Source organism: Coregonus clupeaformis, chromosome 27 (genome assembly GCF_020615455.1).
Source record: "Coregonus clupeaformis isolate EN_2021a chromosome 27, ASM2061545v1, whole genome shotgun sequence".
NCBI lineage: Eukaryota > Metazoa > Chordata > Actinopteri > Salmoniformes > Salmonidae > Coregonus > Coregonus clupeaformis.
The window spans coordinates 31778404-31801541 of NC_059218.1; the positions used below are offsets into that span (position 1 = coordinate 31778404).

Sequence of the window (23138 nt, forward strand, 5' to 3'; positions counted from 1 at the left end):
CACTGGCAAGGGCGTCGGGAGGACTTGTTAGATTTTAACACTCCGAGCCTGGGGGAGTTTGAAGGGGTAGGAGGTAAAGCCCTCTATAACCTCTGTTTTAAGGTAAGGAACATCAGGAGCCTAACAGGAGTGAAGGCACATCAGTGGCAGGGGGTATGTGGGGCGGAGAGTATGGTGGGGTTTAGATGGAGGGGGCTCTACAAACTTCCAGTACCAAAGAGGTCAGGGGACCTCCAGTGGAGGGATTTACATGGAGCCCTGGCCACTAACAGCTGGTTGGCACGGGTTGAACTGGGAGTCGGACAGGGGTGTCCTTTCTGTGTCATGAGTGAAACTGTGATTCATGTGTTTTCTGTGTGCGCCAGGTTAATGCCTTTAATGTCTCTGTTGGCATGTCTGTGTGAGAGGTTTGGGGTGGAGTTAACTGTCGGGATGTTTATAATGGGGTACAGGTATTCAAATAAGGAAAAGGCTAAATGTGTGTTGTTGAATTTTATGTTTGCTCAGGCAAAGTTAGCTATTTGGATAACAAGGATGAACAGGGTCAAAGGTGGAGAGATAACAGACCCTTTACTATTATTTAATGGGATGGTCTCTGTGCGCCTTAGGGTGGAATTTGAGTTCTATAAAATTATAAAAAGTGTGGAGATGTTTCAAGAGATATGGTGTGTTGGGGGGGCTGTCTGTATAGCTGGGGAAGATGGTCTGGATATACGGTTGTAGAAGTGGTGAGGTTTGGGTTATTGTGATGTGTGGTGTTGTTTTTGTATTGTGGGGAAAGGTGAGTATGCAGTACAGGGGATATTGGTAATTTTTTATTTTAGGGAGTGGTGGGGGGGGGTTTAATGAAATGAGGATGTACCATTAAAGAAAGACTCTCTCTCTCTCTCTACTCTCTCTCTCTACTCTCTCTCTCTACTCTCTTGTTATTATTCTGATGTTTTTATGTTGTGTGGCAGTCTAGACGCTCAGGGCACAGGATCCTTCCATCCTTCCACACACACTGAGCTTACAGTATACCCTATTACCCAGGTACTCAGCTTGGTAAAGAGACTCAACACTGAACATTACATCCTCAGTGTGTATACAGACCCTGTACTATACACCACAGGAGGTTGGTGGCACCTTAATTGGGGAGGACGGGCTCCAGGTAATGGCTGGAGCGGAATTGGTGAAATGGTATCAAGTACATCTAACACATGGTTTCCATGTGTTTGATGCCATTCCATTGGCTCCGTTCCAGCCATTATTATGAGCCGTCCTCCCCTCAGCAGCCTCCACTGCTATACACACTATCCTCAACCCCCATAAAACTGTACATCGCAGATTCAACACAAATGTATGCCTGCAGGCTACAGGGACATGAAGCACAAAAAACTGCAGAATCCAAGCCCATGGCACAGGATATGCAACTCCAGATTGAAGTCAATTTCAGCACCATGGACAGCAACAACACAGACCATAATTGAGGAGATTTAGCAACAGCGTCCGACTCCTGATATGGTTGCTCCAGCCGTTACATGGTCATTATAACTGTCATTGAGAGAGTCAACTCAAAGCTTCACTGAGTGTCTCGATTACTGGCGCTGGCCCATTGCCACACAGTCATTTCCTAAACATAACCATAGGAGACGTTTTGTCCAGTATTGCTTTTAGTTTATGTATTTTTGAGCATGTGGACTCACAGAGGTGTAAAGGTACCCGTCGCCGTTCATGCCCAGGTAGAGCCCTGTCTTCGCCCCCTGGATCGCCACGATCCTCAGACCCACAGGAATCAAGTTGAACTGTGCTGCAGAGGGACAGAAAGAGGGAGGGAGGAGAGAGAAACGTTAGAACATGAGACTGACATTAGACCAATCCAGAAAGAAGCAAACAGAGCTTCCCAGGCTGTCTTCTATAGGAAGTAATATGTGTCACCTCTGGATAACCCTCCCAGACTAAAAGGTTGTGACCTCGCTGAACCTAAACCAGAGTGACATGAGCTATGTGGCTGATGTGGAGTGTTATTGGAATGATGTGCTGTCATCATGTCACCTCAAGTTTACCATACTTCAGCTTTACTCAGGGTGCAACACCTCACTAAAGAAAGCTAAGAGGAAAGGTAAGGGAAACACAAAGGAAGAGAATGAAAGCGTGTGGGAGAGATAGCGGGAGAAAACAGGAGAGAATGTCTCCGAGATGAAAGAGAGCCTGAACAACAGAGAGGATGGAATGACAAACAGATGGCAGAAATAGACGGCAGGAAGGAAGGGAAGAAGGAGGAGACCGGACAAGCCTATCTTCTATCAAGCCTGTCTCTTCTCACTCTCTCCGAGGTGTTCTGGGTTTCAGGAGTGTTACTGAGCTCTTCTACAAAGAGACCAACGCAACCATCAGAACAGGAGAACAGAGAGGAGATATTAGAGGACAGATAGGGGGGAAAAGAGATGGTAGAGATGAGAGAGAAAAAGGAACAATTATTGCTTCCATATACTTTTAAATGTGCCACCTAAATACCATTATCAAATGCACACCTATTCTGAAACCTATACCCATTGCAATAAGAAGCACAACGTCTTTGTCAACATTTGACAGACCTTGCTGTATGTGAGGGGGCATCTGGCTTCCCAATCTCTAAATATACTTGAATAAGATGTTTGTCAAATAAATACTTAATATTGAAAGTCAATACATAATAAAAATCCATATTTGTAGTCAATAAACAATACAATCAAGTAATGAAAACTTGCAAAGTGAGTGGTCCTTGAGGATGTCTCAAGTGGTTATTTACTTACCTATTGCATAACCACTATATTCTTGTAGAATGGTGTCATCGTATATCAAGAAAGTAGTCATATCTATACGTCTCTGTTGTTGTGATGTCTACCTCGCCGTGCTACTGTCCACTCTCTTTCATACTCATCACTCTGTAGTGTCATAGTCGCCACGGCACCAAACCCTCTGAGAGCCTCCAGCCCAATCAAAGACCAGTCTATCTGCTCCACACGCTCCGCTCCACTCTGCTCCTCACACAGACCGACAGCTGGGCCGGAGGAGAGCTGAGGACAGGCCCAGTCATCTCTAACACACACACACACATCCCTCTCTCTGCCCCTCCCTTCCCCCCCTTCCCCCTCTTTTTCTCGTCATCTCTATTTCTTTATTGCTCTACTGATCCATTTATCTCTCTCTCTTTCTATACTTGCCTCTGTCTTCTCTGCACATGACATCACTGTATGTAGGATTCCATGGTTGAATGACTTTTTTGCACCTTGTCATGTTAAACTTGTCATGCATCGTGTGTAACACTGAATGTTTCAGTGTTTCGAATTGTGTGCTAACCCACTGGGCAAAAATGGATTGATATGATAACGTTGAATTTAGCAAAGTCATCAACGTAAGGGAATTTCATGTTTTTTTCACCCAACTTTTAACCTAAATCCAATGACACAGTGAATGTTCTTTGTTGATTTCACGTTGAATTGATGTTAGTTGACAACTCAACCAAAATTACATCAAATGACGTCTGTGCCCAGTGGGAAGTGTCTGTGTTGTGTTCTGTTACCATACCCATGTACTATCAAATAAAATAAAATATAATGTTATTGGACGCATACACATATTTAGCAGATGTTATTGCAGGTGTAGTAATATGCAGTAATATCTAACAATACACAACAATGAACACAAATCTAAAAGTAAAAGAATGGAATTAAGAAATATAGAAATATTAGGACAAGCACTGTCAGAGTCTGAAGTATAAATAAATAAATATATAACAGGTGAAGTCGGAAGTTTACATACACTTAGGTTGGAGTCATTAAAACTCGTTTTTAACCACTCCACAAATTTCTTGTTGACAAACTATAGTTTTGGCAAGTTGGTTAGGACATCTACTTTGTGCACGACACAAGTAATTTTTCCAACAATTGTTTACAGACAGATTATTTCACTGTATCACAATTCCAGTGCGTCAGAAGTTTACATACACTAAATTGACTGTGCCTTTAAACAGCTTGAAAAATTCTAGAAAATGATGTCATGGCTTTAGAAGCTTCTGATGGTCTAATTGACATCATTTGAGTCAATTGGAGGTGTACCTGTGGATGTATTTCAAGGCCTACCTTCAAACTCAGTGCCTCTTTGTTTGACATCATGGGAAAATCAAAAGAAATCAGCCAAGACCTCAGAAAAAAAATTGTAGACCTCCACGAGTCTGGTTCATCCTTGGGAGCAATTTCCAAACGCCTGAAGGTACCGCGTTCATCTGCACAAACAATAGTACGCAAGTATAAACACCATAGGACCATGCAGACGTCATACCGCTCAGGAAGGAGACGCGTTCTGTCTCCTAGAGATTAACGTACTTTGGTGCGAAAAGTGCAAATCAATCCCAGAACAACAGCAAAGGACCTTGTGAAGATGCTGGAGGAAACAGGTACAAAAGTATCTATATCCACAGTAAAACGAGTCCTATATCGACATAACCTGAAAGGACGCTCAGCAAGGAAGAAGTCATTACTCCAAAACCGCCATAAAAAAGCCAGACTACGGTTTGCAACTGCACATGGGGACAAAGATCGTACTTTTTGGAGAAATGTCCTCTGGTCTGATGAAACAAAAATAGAACTGTTTGGCCATAATGACCATCGTTATGCTTGGAGGAAAAGGGGGACGCTTGTAAGCAAAAGAACACCGAACGTGAAGCACGGGGGTGGCAGCATTATGCTGTGGGGGTGCTTTGCTGCAGGAGGGACTGGTGCACTTCACAAATTAGATGGCATCATGAGGAAGGAAAATATGTGGATATATTGAAGCAACATCTCAAGACATCAGTCAGGAAGTTAAAGCTTGGTCGCAAATGGGCCTTCCAAATGGACAATGACCCCAAGCATACTTCCAAAGTTGTGGCAAAATGGCTTAAGGACAACAAAGTCAAGATATTGGAGTGGCCATCACAAAGCCCTGACCTCAATCCTATAGAACATTTGTGGGTAGAACTGAAAAAGCGTTTGCGAGCATGGAGGCCTACAAACCTGACTCAGTTACACCAGCTCTGTCAGGAGGAATGGGCCAAAATTCACCCAATTTATTGTGGGAAGCTTGGGAAGGCTACCCGAAACGTTTGACCCAAGTCAAACAATTTAAAGGCAATGCTACCAAATACTAAATGAGTGTATGTAAACTTCTGACCCACTGGGAATGTGATGAAATAAATAAAAGCTGAAATAAATCACTCTACTATTATTCTGACATTTCACATTCTTAAAATAAAGTGGTGATCCTAACTGTGTCACGCCATGGCCTTGAGAGCCCGGTTTTCTTTGGTTGGTTTGGTCAGGGTGTGAATTTCTATGTGTACATTCTATGTTATTGTAGATCTATGTTGGCCGGATGTGGTTCCCAATCAGAGGCAGCTGTCGATCGTTGTCTCTAAAATGTAAAAATATAAATGATTGGGGATCATACATAGGTAGCCATTTTGCCTACCTATGTTGTGGGATCTTGACTCTTGTTTGGCTTGTTTGTGTGTAGCCATTGTGAGCTTCATGTTACGTTGCTTTTGTTGTTTTGTCGTGTGTTAACTTCGCTAATATACATGTATGCATTCCACGCTGCACCTTGGTCCAATCCTGTACTCAACGTACGTGACAGAAGATCCCACCACCAACGGACCAAGCAGCGTGCCCAGGAGGATCAAACACCCTGGACACAGCGGGAAGCAACATTGGTAGATGTCCTCCTCAGTTTGGGGAAAATTACTGAGGAGGAATCCGTCCGTTACAGTGAGGTAATGGAGGAGGGCTGGAGTCCGGATCGACGGCGACTCCAAAATGCGAAAGGACGAAGGAGACCCGGGAGGCAACCCCATGAAAAAACCTTTGGGGGCACACGGGGTGGTCGACGAAGCAGCAGGAGGCTGTGAAAGGGCTGACTGTGGAGGAGGAGGCCGCTATTGTTGAGGTCCTCCAAGACCTGCGGATCAGCAGTATGAGAGAGGAGGCCACCACATTACGGGGGCTGTTAGAGAAGAGGGAGCAGGAGCTCTCACTTCAGAAGGAGGCGCTGCAGGAGGCCCAAAGGGAGAAGGAATTAGTGGATGCACGGAGAGAGGAGCTGGCCAGGCAACAGGAGGAGCTGAGAGAGGAGTTAACTCTCCAGCAACAGAGAGCTCTGGCCTGAGAGCAGAGGCTGACGGAGCCAGGATTAGCAGCGCCAACTCCCCGCACTCGCTTTGAGGAGAGTGTGTCCGTGCAGGCACCAGGCTATGCGCCGGCTTTACGCGCTGCGCTGCCAGTGCGCCTTCAGAGACCGGTATGGCCCGTGCCTGCTTCTCGCATTAAACCAGTGGTGCGTGTCTCCAGTCCAGCACGGCCCGTGCCTGCTCCTCGCATCAAACCAGTGGTGCGTGTCTCCTGTCCAGTACGGCCCGTACCTGCTCCCCGCACCAAACCAGTGGTGCGTGTCGCCAGCCCGGCACGCCCCGTGCCTGCTCCCCGCACCAAACCAGTGGTGCGTGTATCCAGTCCTGTACGGCCCGTACCTGCTCCCCGCACCAAACCAGTGGTGCGTGTATCCTGTCCAGTACGGCCCATACCTGCTCCTCGCACCAAACCAGTGGTGCGTGTCGCCAGCCCGGTACGCCCCGTACCTGCTCCCCGCACCAAACTAGTGGTGCGTGTATCCAGTCCGGTACGGCCCGTACCTGCTCCTCGCACCAAACCAGTGGTGCGTGTTGCCAGCACGGTACGCCCCGTACCTGCTCCTCGCACCAAACCAGTGGTGCGTGTCTCCAGTCCGGCACGGCCCGTGCCTGCTCCTCGCACCAAACTAGTGGTGTGTGTTCCCAGCCCGGTGCGGCCCATGCCTGTTCCTCACACCAGACCAGTGGTGCGTGTCCCCAGCCCGGTACGGCTGGTGCCAGAGCAGTCCGCTCCACCGGTGCCTGGTCTAGCTCCGGTCAGCGCTTCCACTCCAGTGCCAGAGCATTCCGCTCCAGCGGTGCCCAGTCCAGCTCCGGTCAGCTGCTCCACTCCAGTGCCAGAGCAGTCCGCGCCACCAGTGCCCAGTCCAGCTCCGGTCTGCTGCTCCACTCCAGTGCCAGAGCAGTCCGCGCCACCGGTGTCTAGTCCAGCTCCGGTCAGCGGCTCCACTCCAGTGCCAGAGCCGTCCGCTCCACTGGTGCCCAGTCCAGCTCCGGTCAGCTGCTCCAGTCCAGAGCCAGAGCAGTCCGCTCCACCGGGGTCCAGTTCAGCTCCGGTCAGTGGCTCCACTCCAGTGCCAGGGCAGTCCGCTCTACCTGTGCCTAGTCCAGCCCCGGTCAGCGGCTCCACTCCAGAACCAGACGTCAACCCCTCTCCAGGGTCGGGGCCTCCCACACCAGGGTCCAGACAGGACTTGGTGCATCGCGGGGGGATTGCCGGTCCAGGCACAGACGTCAGCCCCTCTCCAGGGTCGAGGCCTCCCACACCAGGGTCCAGACAGGGCTTGGTGCATCGTGGGAGGACTGAGAGGGGAAGCATCGCGCCAAGGTCCAGACCGGACCAGGGGTGCAACGGGGATGCAGTAAGGGAGAGGACGCCATTTTGCCTACCTATGTTGTGGGATCTTGACTCTTGTTTGGCTTGTTTGTGTGTAGCCATTGTGAGCTTCACGTTAGGTTGCTTTTGTTGTTTTGTCATGTGTTAACTTTGCTAATAAACATATATGCATTCCTTGCTGCACCTTGGTCCAATCCTGTACTCAACGAACGTGACAAACTGACCTAAGACAGGGAATTTTTACTAGGATTAAATGTCAGGAATTGTGAAACTGAGTTTAAATGTATTTGGCTAAGGTTTATGTAAAATTCCGACTTCAACTTTACACTACGGGTCAAAAGTTTTAGAACACCTACTCAAGTTTTTCTTTATTATTTTTACTATTTTCTACATTGTAGAATAATAGTGAAGACATCAAAACTATGAAAAATTTCACATATGGAATCATGTAGTATCCAAAAAAGTGTTAAACAAATCAAAATATATTTTATATTTGAGATTCTTCAAAGTAGCCACCCTTTGCCTTGATGACAGCTTTGTACACTCTTGGCATTCTCTCAACCAGCTTCATGAGGTAGTCACCTGGAATGCATTTCAATTAACAGGTGTGCCTTTTAAAAGTTAATTTGTGGAATTTCTTTACTTCTTAACGCGTTAGAGCCAATCAGTTGTGTTGTGACAAGGTAGGGGGTGTATATAGAAGATAGCCCTATTTGGTAAAATACCAAGTCCATATTATGGCAAGAACAGCTCAAATAATCAAAGAGAAACGACAGTCCATTATTACTTTAAGACATGAAGGTCAGTCAATCAGGAAAATTTACATTCGCAAAGACCGTCAAGCGCTATGATGAAACTGGCTCTCATGAGGACCGCCACAGGAATGGAAGACCCAGAGTTACCTCTGCTACAGAGGGTAAGTTCATTAGAGTTACCAGCCTCAGAAATTGCAACCTAAATAAATTCTTCGCAGAGTTCAAGTAACAGACACATCTCAACCTCAACTGTTCAGAGGAGACTGCGTGAATCAGACCTTCATGGTCGAATTGCTAAAAAGAAACCACCATTTGTCACACCAGTCTTCGCTTTGGCTCCCCTTCCTGTCCAGCTCAGGCGTTCGGCGTCGCCGGCCATCTAGCTGCTGCAGAACCTACTACTGGCAAATGCCCTTCGCTCATCAACCCCGGACTTGTCTCGTCATCATTACACACACCTGGTTCCAATCCCCACTCTATCACTGTATATATACTCCCTCTGCCATTTGTCTTTGTCGGTCATTGTAAATGTTATTTGTTTTCCTGAGAGGAATCTCTCCTACTATTTCCTGAGTACTTTATATTTGCACTTTGGGTTCGCCCTGTACCTTTTCGTTTATGAAGATATATTTTGAGCACAACAGCGTTTGGGTTTCGTCCCACTTTGATCTATGGTGCTTAAATAAATTCAGTAGTTCTAAACCTGCGACTGCCTCCTGCCTACTTCTCTCTACACCAGTGACACTACTAAAGGACACCAATAAGAAGAAGAGACTTGCTTGGGCTAAGAATTACGAGCAATGGACACTAGACCGGTGGAAATCTGTCCTTTGGTCTGATGAGTCCAAATATGAGATTTTTGGTTCGGGTAGTGTTCCACAAGCTTCCCACAAAAAGTTGGGTGAATTTTGGCCCATTCCTCCTGACAGAGCTGGTGCAACTGAGTCATGTTTGTAGGCCTCCATGCTCGCAAAAGCTTTTTCAGTTCTGCCCACACATTTTCTATAGGATTGAGGTCAGGGCTTGTGATGGCCACTCCAATATCTTGACTTTGTTGTCCTTAAGCCATTTTGCCACAACAGATGATCTCCGCATGTGTGGTTCCCACCGTGAAGCATGGAGGAGGAGGTGTGATGGTGTGAGGGTGCTTTGCTGGTGACACTGTCTGTGATTTATTTAGAATTCAAGGCACACTTAACCAGCATGGCTACCACAGCATTCTGCAGCAATACGCCATCTCATCTGGTTTGCTCTTAGTGGGACTATCATTTGTTTTTCAACAGGACAATGACCCAACACACCTCCAGGCTGTGTAAGGGCTATTTGACCAAGAAGGAGAGTGATGGAGTGCTGCATCAGATGACCTGGCCTCCACAATCACCCGACCTCAACCCAATTGAGATGATTTGGGATGAGTTGGACCTCAGAGTGAAGGAAAAGCAGCCAACAAGTGCTCAGTATATGTGGGAACTCCTTCAAGACTGTTGGAAAAGCATTCCAGGTGACGCTGGTTGAGAGAATGTCAAGAGTGGTGTGCGAAGCTGTCATCAAGGCAACGGGTGGCTATTTTGAAGAATCTCAAATATAAAATATTTTTTTGTTTAACACTTTTTTGGTTACTACATGATTCCATATGTTATTTCATAGTTTTGATGTCTTCACTATTATTCTACAATGTAGAAAATAGTAAAAATAACTTTTGACTGGAACTGTATATGTATACAGTACTTGATGGGATGTTTAGACATGGACAGTATGTGGATAGAATATAGTATATCTGAACAATACGTGGGTAGAATAGTATATGTATAGCATGAATTGGTGTGAATGGAGTGATGGGTGATACATTGTGTTGTGTGGTGTGTATGTGGGTAAGGTGTAAATATTTCAGTAGGCCCAGCAGTATACCAATATCTAGTATCGCTGTAAGAGCATAGGCCCCAGTGTATAAAGACACATTCCCTGAAAACTAAACTTGAAAACAAAATGTCAGAACCCTTTTATATATGTAACCCGTACCTAAGTGAGGAGTTGTCCGTGGTAGAAGTTAAGAAGGCGATTGACGATGCAAAAAATGGGAAAGCATTTGGCAATTTTATTTTTTATTTTACCTTTATTTAACTAGGCAAGTCAGTTAAGAACACATTCTTATTTACAATGACGGCCTAATGATGAACTGCCTAATGACATTATAAAATCCCCTAAATTAACTGATGTTCTAAATGGTTTTGTATACAGTATACTGGCATCCACTTGGTATACAGTAAGTCTATAGTGAATCCCATTCCCAAATCTTCAAAAGTATTGTGCCACTGAACTATGGAGGCATAAGTTGAATAAATCGAACGCATCTTCTAATCCAGAGCCTGTATCGAACGCATCTTCTCGGTCTGCACAATAGTCAGAAATAGATTACAGGAAAATAAGCCTACTTTTGCATGTTGCATTGATTTCCAGAAAATTAGGATATTTTAGCCCATAGTTTGATAAAGACAGGGGTTGATGATACATTTTTTCACGCAATCTAGTCCTCTACACAGCACCAAATGCCTGTGTGCGTGTTAACGAATATCCTACAGATTGGTTTCCCACACCCCCGGGTGTAAAACAAGGAGACGCCTTATCACCGACTCTGTGTGCTATGTTTATTAATGATTTGGCAAAATAAATTAAACAGTTAAATATTGGAATAAAGATATGATTAAATGTTAAGTATACTCTTATATGCTGATGATATTATTTTGATGGTAGAAACTGAACAAGACCTGCAGAAAATGTTATATATAGTCAATTGCTGCAAAAGATGGAGACTCATGATCAATCTGTGATGGGTGATTTGAAGGAGTCATGCGCAGGAGGGTAAATCACAGAATAACAGGCTTTATTCCGGAATACAGAGTTACGCAGTAAAGCGTCAAAACAGTCCAGTGTGCAAAACAGGCGCACTGGAACCAACAAGGCACATGGGGAAAAATAACCCGGCGATACAAAATACAAGGAGCTCCACCGAGCTTCACTATCCTCACAATAAACAATCACACACAAAGACAAGGGGGTAGAGGGAACACTTATACATGTACTGATAAGGGGATATGAACCAGGTTTGTGTAATAAACAAGACAAAACAAATGGAATGATGAGATGATGAGTGGCAGTGGTTAGAAGGCCGGTGACGACGAACGCCGAAGCCTGCCTGAACAAGGAGAGGAGGCAGCCTCGGAGGAAGTCGTGACACAAATCAGGAAAAACCCACAGATAATGCATTTTAGAAAACCTGGTACTAAAATAAGTGTTTTTCAGTTTTCAGGTGGGCCTTCGCGCTTCAGCGAACAAAATAAAGGAGGGGTGCGCAGCAACAATGAGAATGGCTTACCAACAAAAACTTCCAAAATGACTAATTCTGAGGAAGACATCAGCTTGATGTTGAAACATCAGTCATCTGTTCGCATCCTGTACAATCGATTAAAGTGAGCAAAAATAAATAAATCTCTGCCTTTTTTTGTCGAGTGCTCCAACTCCTTTTTTACCTCAAATTAGTATTTTTTTCAGTTTTGTTTTGGTGAAGAAATTCTTGAGTTTACTAGCAATTATAAATATTTATAATATATTTATTTATTTTGATGAAAATATGACCTTTCTATATGGCACATCTGCCCTGGCCGACTCAGTAAATAGAGCTCTTGAGGAAGTTGTAGGAAAAACAAAAACACTCAAATATATTGGTTATGCCACGTATTCCAAACTGTATCAGACGTGCGTGTGTCCTGTTATTAACTATTCAGCAGGAGTGTGGGGTTGCTAAGAGGTATCTCAAAAACGAACATGCCCATAACAGAGCAATACGTACTTTTTTTAGGTATCCACAAGTTTGCACCTATATTGGCAATAGCTGGTGACATGGGCTGGGAACAATGTGAGGTGAGATGGAAGGCCTGCATGGTGAGACTTTGGAATAGACTGATGGATATGCCAATTGCCAGCAAAGTTTTTCAATGGGATCTCTCTATCGGGGAGCCTCAGCAACTGAAATGTCTGACCTTGAAACCAAATTAAGGGAGACATAGATGCTATTAAAAAACAACTGACGATGCAATATAAAAAGAGATGGGTGGAGGATATTAATCATAAACCCAAATTGAGAACCTTTTGTTTGATTAAGGGTGAATTTGTGTGTAAGGGATAAATTATGTACAACCTACCTAAAAGCAAGAGATCGCTGTCACGGATTCTGCCGAGGCTGCTCCTCCTCCTTGCTCGGGCAGGCTTCGGCGTTCGTCGTCCCCGGAGTACTAGCTACTGCCGATCGATGTTTCGTTGTTTGTCTTGTTTTGTCTTGAGTAGTTACACCTGTTGTCTATTATGTTTGATTGTATAGCCTATAATTACCCTTGTCTCACGTTTGGTATTTGTGTGTTATTGTTTTGTGTCTAGTCGGTATTCGGCATTGCTGTATTTTCCATATTACGTGTATGGTGTTTTTCCCTCCAGGTTCGGAGGTTTTGTTTTGTGCTTTACATTCAGTAAAGTAAGTCTGCTAGTATCTCTGTGTCCTGCGCTTGACTTCACTCGCCGCATACACATCGCACCTTGACAATCGCTATGTGCACAGGTAAGTAAGTTCAGGGATATTGCCCATGTGTATTGAGACAGGTCGGTATAATGGTGAAATGGAAGAGGAAAGACTATGTAACTAACTATTGTGACCTCGACGTATATACTGACACAGTGACTGAGTTGATCAGGAAGTGTATAGGAGATGTTGTACCCACTGTGACTATTAAAACCTACCTTAACCAGAAACTGTGGATAGATGGCAGCATTTGCGCAAAACTGAAAGCGCGAACCACCGCATTTAACCATGGCAAGGTGACTGGGAATATGGTAGAATACAAACAGTGTAGTTATTCCCTCCACAAGGCAATCAAACAGGCAAAACATCAGTACAGGGACAAAGTGGAGTCGCAATTCAACGGCTCAGACACAAGACGTATGTGGCAGGATCTACGGACAATCACGGACTACAAAAGGAAAACCAACCACGTCGCGGACACCGACGTCTTGCTTTCGGACAAGCTAAACACCTTCTTCGCCCGCTTTGAAGATAATACAGTGCCACCAACGCGGCCCGCTACCAAGGACTGTGGGCTCTCCTTCTCCGTGGCCGACATGAGTAAGACATTTAAGCGTGTTAACCCTCGCAAGGCTGCCGGCCCAGATGGCATCCCTAACCGCGTCCTCAGAGCATGTTTAAGGACGTATTCAATCTCTCCCTATTTCAGTCTGCTGTCCCCACATGCGTCAAAATGGCCTCCATTGTCCCTGTACCCAAGAAAGCAAAGGTAACTGAAATAAATGACTATCGCACTGTAGCACTCACTTCTGTCATCATGAAGTGCTTTGAGAGACTAGTCAAGGATCATACCACCTCTACCTTACCTGCCACCATAGACACACTTCAATTTGCTTACTGCCCCAATAGATCCACAGACGATGCAATCGCCATCACACTGCACACGGCCCATCCCATATGGACAAGAGAAATACCTATGTAAGAATGCTGTTCATTGACTATAGCTCAGCATTCAACACCATATTACCCTCCAAGCTCATCATTCAGCTCGAGGCCCTGGGTCTGAACCCTGCCCTGTGCAACTTGTTCCTGGACTTCCTGACAGGCCGCCCCCATGTGGTGAAGGTAGGAAACAACACCTCCACTTCGCTGATCCACAACACAGGGGCCCCACAGGGGTGCGTGCTCAGCCCCCTCCTGTACTCCCTGTTCACCCATGTCTACGTGGCCAAGCACGCCTCCAACTCAATCATCAAGTTTGCAGATGACACAACAGTAGTAGGCTTGATTACCAACAATGACGAGACAGCCTACAGGGAGGAGGTGAGGGCTCTGGGAGTGTGGTGCCAGGAAAATAACCTCTCACTCAATGTCAATTAAACAAAGGAGATGATCATGGACTTCAGGAGCACCCCCCTATCCACATCGACAGGACCGCAGTGGAGAAGGTGGAAAGCTTCAAGTTCCTCTGCGTACACATCACTGACAAACTGAAATGGTCCACCCACACAGACAATGTGGTGAAGAAGGCGCAACAGCACCTCTTCAACCTCAGGAGGATGAAGAAATTTGGCTTGGCACCAAAAACCCTCATAAACTTTTACAGATGCACAATTGAGAGCATTTTGTCGAGCTGTATCACCGCCTGGTACGGAAACTGCACCACCCGCAACCACAGGGCTCTCCAGAGGGTGGTGCGGTCTTCCCAACGCATCACCGGCGGCAAACTACCAGCCCTCCAGGACACCTACAGCACCCGATGTCACAGGAATGCCAAAAAGATCATCAAGGACAACAACCACCCGAGCCACTGCCTGTTCATCCCGCTATCATCCAGAAGGCGAGGTCAGTACAGGTGCATCAAAGCTGGGACAGAGAGACTGAAAAACAGCTTCTATCTCAAGGCCATCAGACTGTTAAATAGCCTTCACTAGCACATTAGAGGCTGCTGCCTGATATACATAGATTAGAAATCACAGGCCACTTTAATAAATGGAACACTAGTCACTTTAATAATGTTTACATATCTTGCATTACTCATCTCATATGTACAGTATATACTGTATTCTATACTATTTACATTTACATTTAAGTCATTTAGCAGACGCTCTTATCCAGAGCGACTTACAAATTGGTGCATTCAACTTAGGATAGCCAGTGGGACAACCACATCTTGATCACAGTAAGTACACTTCTGCAAACAAGCAGCTGTGAGCAAAGTCAGTGCAATCAGGGACAACTACATCTCGATCAAAATAAGTACATTTCTTTAAACAAGTCAGTGCTAGCAGGTGAAATAAGTCAGGTGTTAGTTTAGACAAAAGACAGTGGTAGTAAAGGGGGGGTAGAAGGATTACTATTATACTATTCCAGGTATTCCTTAAAGAGGTAGGGTTTCAAGTGTCTCCGGAAGGTGGTCAGTGACTCCGCTGTCCTGGCGTCGTGGGTGAGCTTGTTCCACCATTGGGGTGCCAGAGCAGCGAATAGCTTTGACTGGGCTGGGCGGGAACTGTGCTTCCGTAGAGGTAGGGGGGCTAGCTGGCCAGAGGTGGATGAACGTAGTGCCCTCATTTGGGTGTAGGGTCTGTACAGTATTCTACTGTATCTTAGTCTATGCCACTCTGACATTGCTCATCCATATATTTATTATATATTCTTAATTCCATTGCTTTACTTAGATTTTTGTGTATTGGGTATATGTTGTGAAATTGTTAGATGTTACTTTTTAGATATTACTGCACTGTCAGAGCTAGAAACACAAGCATTTCGCTACACCCGCAATAACGTCTGCTAAACACGTGTATGTGCTCCAATAAAATCTGATTTGATTTGAAGAGATAGACAATTAAATTAATTGTATCCTCTACTGCCCTTTCTACCACGATATACGCTTGTCCTTATTCCAGAAAGCCCACAAGATATACCCTGGCATTATGTGGCTGAGCCATGAAGAGAAATTGAAATGTTATTTTGTCCATTGTGTATTTCCGTTTGCCGATTTTTTTATAAAGCCTGGAATAAAATAAAAAGGGTGACCGATAATTAAATTAAATCCAGACATATAGCAAAGTGCACGTATGTATATAAATTGTGTGTAGTCCTCTATGTCTCACGCTTGAATCTTCTTTGTACCAGACCAGGTTTAAACGCTTTCCGTTTCATTTTTATCTGTATTTATTTATCAGTATTTAAAAAAAAACTTTTTTACCTTTTTATTTTACTGCTCTTATTATTGCTTGGATTACCTTATCTACTATTATGTATTGATTACTTTTTAATTATTTATGCGGTGCGCAGAACACCGGAATAATTATCACTGAATTATCCCTGGGAATGATCGTAATGTTTCTTTATGTGTCAATTCATCCTTAAGGGATGGGTTGCCAATTGGCATGAAAATAAAATTTCATTCATTCATTCATTCACGCTACACACCACACACCAACCATGATACAAACACACACACACACTACACACTGCACATTAACCATGCTACACACACACACACACACACACACACACACACACACTATACACACTTACAGAAGGAGCTGCTTTCGTCCCTTGTGCCGTCCATGGTGCCATCCGGATGCATCTGCAAGTAGTATCCGTGCTGACTGTACAGCCTGGTCACAATGCCTTTCAACTTGGGCTCTGCAGAGGAAACAGTCAACACACAGCTTTATTAGACAGGGCTCATGGACAGGGACAGATAGAATAGTAGTGTAATAAATATTTAGGGGCGAGAGGAACTTGAAATTGCACAGAAAGGATTAATAGGAGCGTGTCAGTAAGGAAGGCAGAAAAATACTTTTGATAGTCTGAGTTTACAACACACAACCAAATATGGCTTTTAAAAGGGTATACAAATGATTTAGTTGTCAATGCAATAAAGCACACACAGAGATTATAAAGGGGAAGCCAGGCAAATCGCGGACACGCCTCTATTCCGGACAAGCTAAACACCTTCTTCGCCTGCTTCGAGGAAAACAACACCGACATGTACCCCCGCCGCTCACGAGGACTGTGTCCTCCTGATCTCCGCGGCCGATGTGAGTAAGACATTCAAGCGTGTTAACCCTCAAGGCTTTATAATCTGTGTGTGCTTTATTGCATTGACAACTAAATCACTTGTATATCCTTTTAAAAGCCAAATTTGGTTGTGTGAGTTGTAAACAGACTATACAAAAAAAAAGATCTGCCTTCATTACTGACAATCCTCAGAGCATGTGCAGACCAGCTAGCTGGAGTGTTTACGGACATATTCAATCTCTCCCTATCCCAGTCTGTTGTCCCTATTTGCTTCAAGATGTCCACCATTGTTCCTGTACCCAACAAAGTGAAGGTAACTCAACTAAATGACTATCACTCTGTAGCACTCACTTCTGTCACCATGAAGTGATTTGAGAGGCTGGTTAAGGATCATACCACCTCCACCTTACCCGACACCCTAGACCCAGTAAAATGTGCATACCGCCTCAACAGATCCATGGACGACGCAATCTCCATTGCACTGCACACTGCCCTATCCCACCTGGACAACAGGAATATCTATGTAAGAATGCTGTTCATCGACTAAAGCTCAGGCTTCAACACCATAGTGCCCTCCAAGCTCATCATTTAGCTCAGGGCCCTGGGTCTGAACCCCTCCCTGTGCAACTGGGTCCTAGACTTCCTGACGGTCCGATCCAAGTTTGTGAAGGTAGGCAACAACACCTCCACCACACTGATCTTCAACACGGGGCCCCCACAGGGGTGTGTGCTCAGCACCCTCTTGTACTCCCTATTCACCCATGACTGAGTAACCACGCACGTCTCCAACTCAATCACCAAGTTTGCTGACGACAAACAGTGGTAGGCCTGATTACCAACAATGACGAGACAGCCTACAGGGAGGACGTGAGAGCCCTGGCAGAGTGGTGCCAGGAAAATAACCTCTCCCTCAACGTCAATAAAATGAAGGAGCTGATTGTGGACTACAGCAGACAGCAGAGAGAGCACGCCAGCATCCACATCAACGGGTCACAGTGGAGAGGGTAAAAAGCTTCATAGTTTGGAAATATGCACTGGTGGCCAGGGAGGCATCTCTTTGTTTGAATGATGGCCCACATCAACTCTGGTGGACTTCTTTACAATACCCCCCTCCCACATACAGTTGAGACGAGCGCAGGTTCAAGCCACATGCAGCGCCCTTGGATTAAGAGCATGTTGTGGTGTTAAGGGCCTTGCTCAAGGGCAAAACAGTAGGGGAATGTTTTGGGGATGTGAACCCAGCAGCCCTCAATTTGTCAGATCAACTCCGCCCGTTTTTATCCTGACGCACGCCCCTGGATTTGAACTGGCCACCTTTCGCCCACAGGTCCAACTCTTTAGCCACTGGGCTACCTGCATGACTGGCTCCAGAGGAGAAGAAAAAAGGAGCCAAAACATGAGTTAATCTTCAGAAATAAGCACAAGCTAATCTGCATACAAAATGCTATGCAGACATATAATTATCATGATGCAGAAGAACAATTTACATGCAGTTGTCGTCAGCAGCAGCCGAAAGAGAGATCCTCTGCCTCTGATAGTTCTGGGATGCTGCCAGACTTGAGAAAAACATAAATAGTGTGTTAAAAGTAATGTAATGATTAACTAGGCTATTATAAATAATGTATACATAACTTACTTCCTCTCAGTCAGCAACAGTCTTCTAATGGCTTCATGAAACATAGGCTAGTCCCCTCAATTGACTCCAAACTGAAATAAAAGAAAATTGGCTAATTGCCAATGTCAGGCTGGGTCTGTAGCTCTATTTGACATATCCCATAATATAAAATAATGTTTATTTGAAAGGGTTACTGTAGCTGGCTAGCTTGTAAAGTGGCTAATCAAAGTAGCCTAGCTTTTTATGTTTAGCTAGCTAAGTTAGCTTACAAAAGTGCTCAAATTCTAATAACGTTATATTCTAATAGCCTAAAGTTTATCATATGACTTTGGCTTCATGTATTTGAATTAAATGTTCATCTTTGCTGACCTTAATACATTGAAAAATAACATGCTTATAGGCTAGTTGCAAGTTAGTTCAGCCACCATCCTCGTGTCATCATGGTGGAATGGATTGGCAGTTGTTTTTTTAAATCGGAATGGCAGTTACATTTTGAATTAACCAAAAAGCTCTATATAGAACCCCTTTTTTATCTAAGAGTATATGCTGTTATTAAACACATTATTTCCTCTTGCTTCTAGCTAGCATTTAGTTTGCAACAGCACAGGTTTGTATGAACCTTGCTGTTTTCCACTCAGACCTCGGCAACAATGTTGCAATTCAATCTTCCCCTTGCATAGAGAAATAACGGTGTCGGACATTAGCTAGGGATTTTTCTGAAATCATGCAGCAGCATCATTAATACGGATTAAATGTCAATGGAAAACACCTCAAACAAATTAAAAGTGAATGTTAGCTTTCATTTCAGTGTTTGATGTGACTGGGTTAGCTTTTGTTAGCTGTTGATTTCTAAAATCCCCATTACACTCTGGGGTAGGGATAAACCCTCAAGGTTCTTTGCCTTCACTGGGTATATACACTGAGTGTACAAAGCATTATGAACACTTTCCTAATATTGAGTTGCACCCACTTTTGCCCTCAGAACAGCCTATCACCTCGTTCAAAGGCAATTCGATATTTTGTCTTGTCCATTCACCCTCTGAATGGCACACATACACAATCCATGTCTCAACTGTCTCAAGGCTTAAATTTTTTTATTTAACTTGTCTCCTCCCCTTCATCTTCACTGATTGAAGTGGTGACATCGATAAAGTAATTCCGCTACCCAGGAATAGTAAAGCACCCTTTACTGGCTCAAATAGCCGACCAATCAGCCTGTTACCAACCCTTAATAAACTTTTGGAAAAAATTGTGTTTGACCAGATACAATGCCATTTAATGGAAACAAATTGACAACAGACTTTCAGCATGCTAATATGGAAGGACATTCAACAAGCACAGCACTTACACAAATGACCGATGATTGGCTGAGAGAAATCTATGATACAAATATGTAGGAGCTGTTTTGTTTTGCTATATTGTGGATAAAGAGTTACCTGTCTAACAGAACAAAGAGGGGGTTCTTTAATGGAAGCCTCTCCAACATAATTCAGGTAGAATCCGGAATTCCCCAGGGCAGTTGTCTAGGCCCTTTACTTTTTTCAATCTTTACTAATGACTTGCCACTGGCTTTGAGTAAAGGCTGTGTGTCTATGTATGCGGATGACTCAACACTATACACGTCAGCTACTACAGTGAGTGAAATCACTGCAACACTTAACAAAGAGCTGCAGTTCTTTTCAGAATGGGTGGCAAGGAATAAGTTAGCTCTAAATATTTAAAAAATTAAAAGCATTGTATTTGGGACAAATCATTCATTAAACACTAAACCTCAACTAAATATTGTAATAAATAATATGGAAGTTGAGCAAGTTGAGAAGACTAAACCGCATGGAGTAACCATGGATTGTAAACTGTCATGGTCAAAACATATTGATGCAACAGTAGCTAAGATGGAGAGAGGTCTGTCCATAATAAAGCACTGTTCTGCCTTTATAACAACACTATCAACAAGGCAGGTCCTACAGGCCCAGTTTTGTCGCACCTGGACTACTGTTCAGTCGTGTGGTCAGGTGCCACAAAGAGGGACCTCGGAAAATTACAATTGGCTCAGAACAGGGCAGCATGGCTGACCCTTAAATGTACACGAAGAGGTAACATTAATAATATGCATGTAAATCTCTCATGGCTCAGATTGGAGGAGAGAGTGACTTTATCACTGCTTGTTTTTGTAAGAAGTGATGACATACTGAATGCACCGAGGTATCTGTTTAAAATACTAGCACACAGCTTGGACACCCATGCTTACCCCACAAGACATGCCACCAGGGGTATCTTCACAATCCCCAAGTCAAGAACAGACTGTGGGAGGCGCACAGTACTACGTAGAGCCATGGCTACATGGAACTCTATTCCTCATCAGGTAACTGATTCAAGCAGTAGAATCAGATTTTTTTTTTAAACAGATAAAAATACACCTTATGGAACAGTGGGGACCGTGAAGAGACACACACACATAGGCACAGACACACGCTTACACATACACTTGATAAGACACGCACTCTACACACACGTACACATGGATTTTGTATTGTAGATACAGTGGGGGAAAAAAGTATTTAGTCAGCCACCAATTGTGCAAGTTCTCCCACTTAAAAAGATGAGAGAGGCCTGTAATTTTCATCATAGGTACACGTCAACTATGACAGACAAATTGAGAAAAAAAAATCCAGAAAATCACATATTTGCAAATTATGGTGGAAAATAAGTATTTGGTCACCTACAAACAAGCAAGATTTCTGGCTCTCACAGACATGTAACTTCTTCTTTAAGAGGCTCCTCTGTCCTCCACTCGTTACCTGTATAAATGGCACCTGTTTGAACTTGTTATCAGTATAAAATACACCTGTCCACAACCTCAAACAGTCACACTCCAAACTCCACTATGGCCAAGACCAAAGAGCTGTCAAAGGACACCAGAAACAAAATTGTAGACCTGCACCAGGCTGGGAAGACTGAATCTGCAATAGGTAAGCAGCTTGGTTTGAAGAAATCAACTGTGGGAGCAATTATTAGGAAATGGAAGACATACAAGACCACTGATAATCTCCCTCGATCTGGGGCTCCACGCAAGATCTCACCCCGTGGGGTCAAAATGATCACAAGAACGGTGAGCAAAAATCCCAGAACCACACGGGGGACCTAGTGAATGACCTGCAGAGAGCTGGGACCAAAGTAACAAAGCCTACCATCAGTAACACACTACGCCGCCAGGGACTCAAATCCTGCAGTGCCAGACGTGTCCCCCTGCTTAAGCCAGTACATGTCCAGGCCCATCTGAAGTTTACTAGAGTGCATTTGGATGATCCAGAAGAGGATTGGGAGAATGTCATATGGTCAGATGAAACCAAAATATAACTTTTTGGTAAAAACTCAACTCGTCGTGTTTGGAGGACAAAGAATGCTGAGTTGCATCCAAAGAACACCATACCTACTGTGAAGCATGGGGGTGGAAACATCATGCTTTGGGGCTGTTTTTCTGCAAAGGGACCAGGACGACTGATCCGTGTAAAGGAAAGAATGAATGGGGCCATGTATCGTGAGATTTTGAGTGAAAACCTCCTTCCATCAGCAAGGGCATTGAAGATGAAACGTGGCTGGGTCTTTCAGCATGACAATGATCCCAAACACACCGCCCGGGCAACGAAGGAGTAGCTTCGTAAGAAGCATTTCAAGGTCCTGGAGTGGCCTAGCCATTCTCCAGATCTCAACCCCATAGAAAATCTTTGGAGGGAGTTGAAAGTCCGTGTTGCCCAGCGACAGCCCCAAAACATCACTGCTCTAGAGGAGATCTGCAGGGAGGAATGGGCCAAAATACCAGCAACAGTGTGTGAAAACCTTGTGAAGACTTACAGAAAACATTTGACCTGTGTCATTGCCAACAAAGGGTTTATAAAGTATTGAGAAACTTTTGTTATTGACCAAATACTTATTTTCCACCATAATTTGCAAATAAATTCATAAAAAATCCTACAATGTGATTTTCTGGATTTTTTTTCTCATTTTGTCTGTCATAGTTAACGTGTACCTATGATGAAAATTACAGGCCTCTCTCATCTTTTTAAGTGGGAGAACTTGCATAATTGGTGGCTGACTAAATACTTTTTTTCCCCCACTGTATGTGATAGTAGAGTAGTGGCCTGAGGGATCACAATGTGTTGTGAAAAGTGTTACGAAAATGTAATGTCATGTAATATTTTTAATTGTATATAACTGCCTTAATGTTGCTGGACTCCAGGAAGAGTAGCTGCTACCTTGGCAGCAGCTAATGGGGATCCTTAATAAAATACAAAGGATCATAGCCATCACCTGGATTCATCTGGTCAGTCTATGTCATGGAAAGAGCATGTACAGTCAGAACCTTTTTTAGTAAAGGGTTCTTTAATCTTGTCCAAAGAACCAAAAGGTTCTAAATAGAACCTCAAATAACCATTTTTTCTAAGAAACGGGCTGAATCACTGCCTGGTACGGCAACTGCACCGCCCACAACCACAGGGTTCTCCAGTTCTCATCATAAATAACTACTACTGCATGCACCTTTTCAATTTGGTATTTTATTAGGATCCCCATTAGCTGTTGCAAAAGCAGCAGCTATTCTTCCTGGGGTCTATTTATATTGTCTATACACACCATTCACACACACATAT

The 23138-nt window shown here is 44.2% G+C and overlaps 1 protein-coding gene across 1 annotated transcript in view; it reads right to left on the reverse strand.

Annotated features, from left to right (window-relative positions):
* The window catches only part of LOC121541791 (fibroblast growth factor 11-like), a 78876-nt gene that overhangs the window by 19355 nt on the left and 36383 nt on the right, over nt 1-23138 (reverse strand). Inside the window, exons 2-3 of the mRNA XM_045208139.1 lie at nt 16389-16499; nt 1686-1789 (exon numbers count right to left, since the gene is read on the reverse strand). Of these exons, the coding sequence (XP_045064074.1) occupies nt 1686-1789; nt 16389-16499 (215 nt within the window). The remainder of the gene's footprint in view (nt 1-1685; nt 1790-16388; nt 16500-23138) is intronic.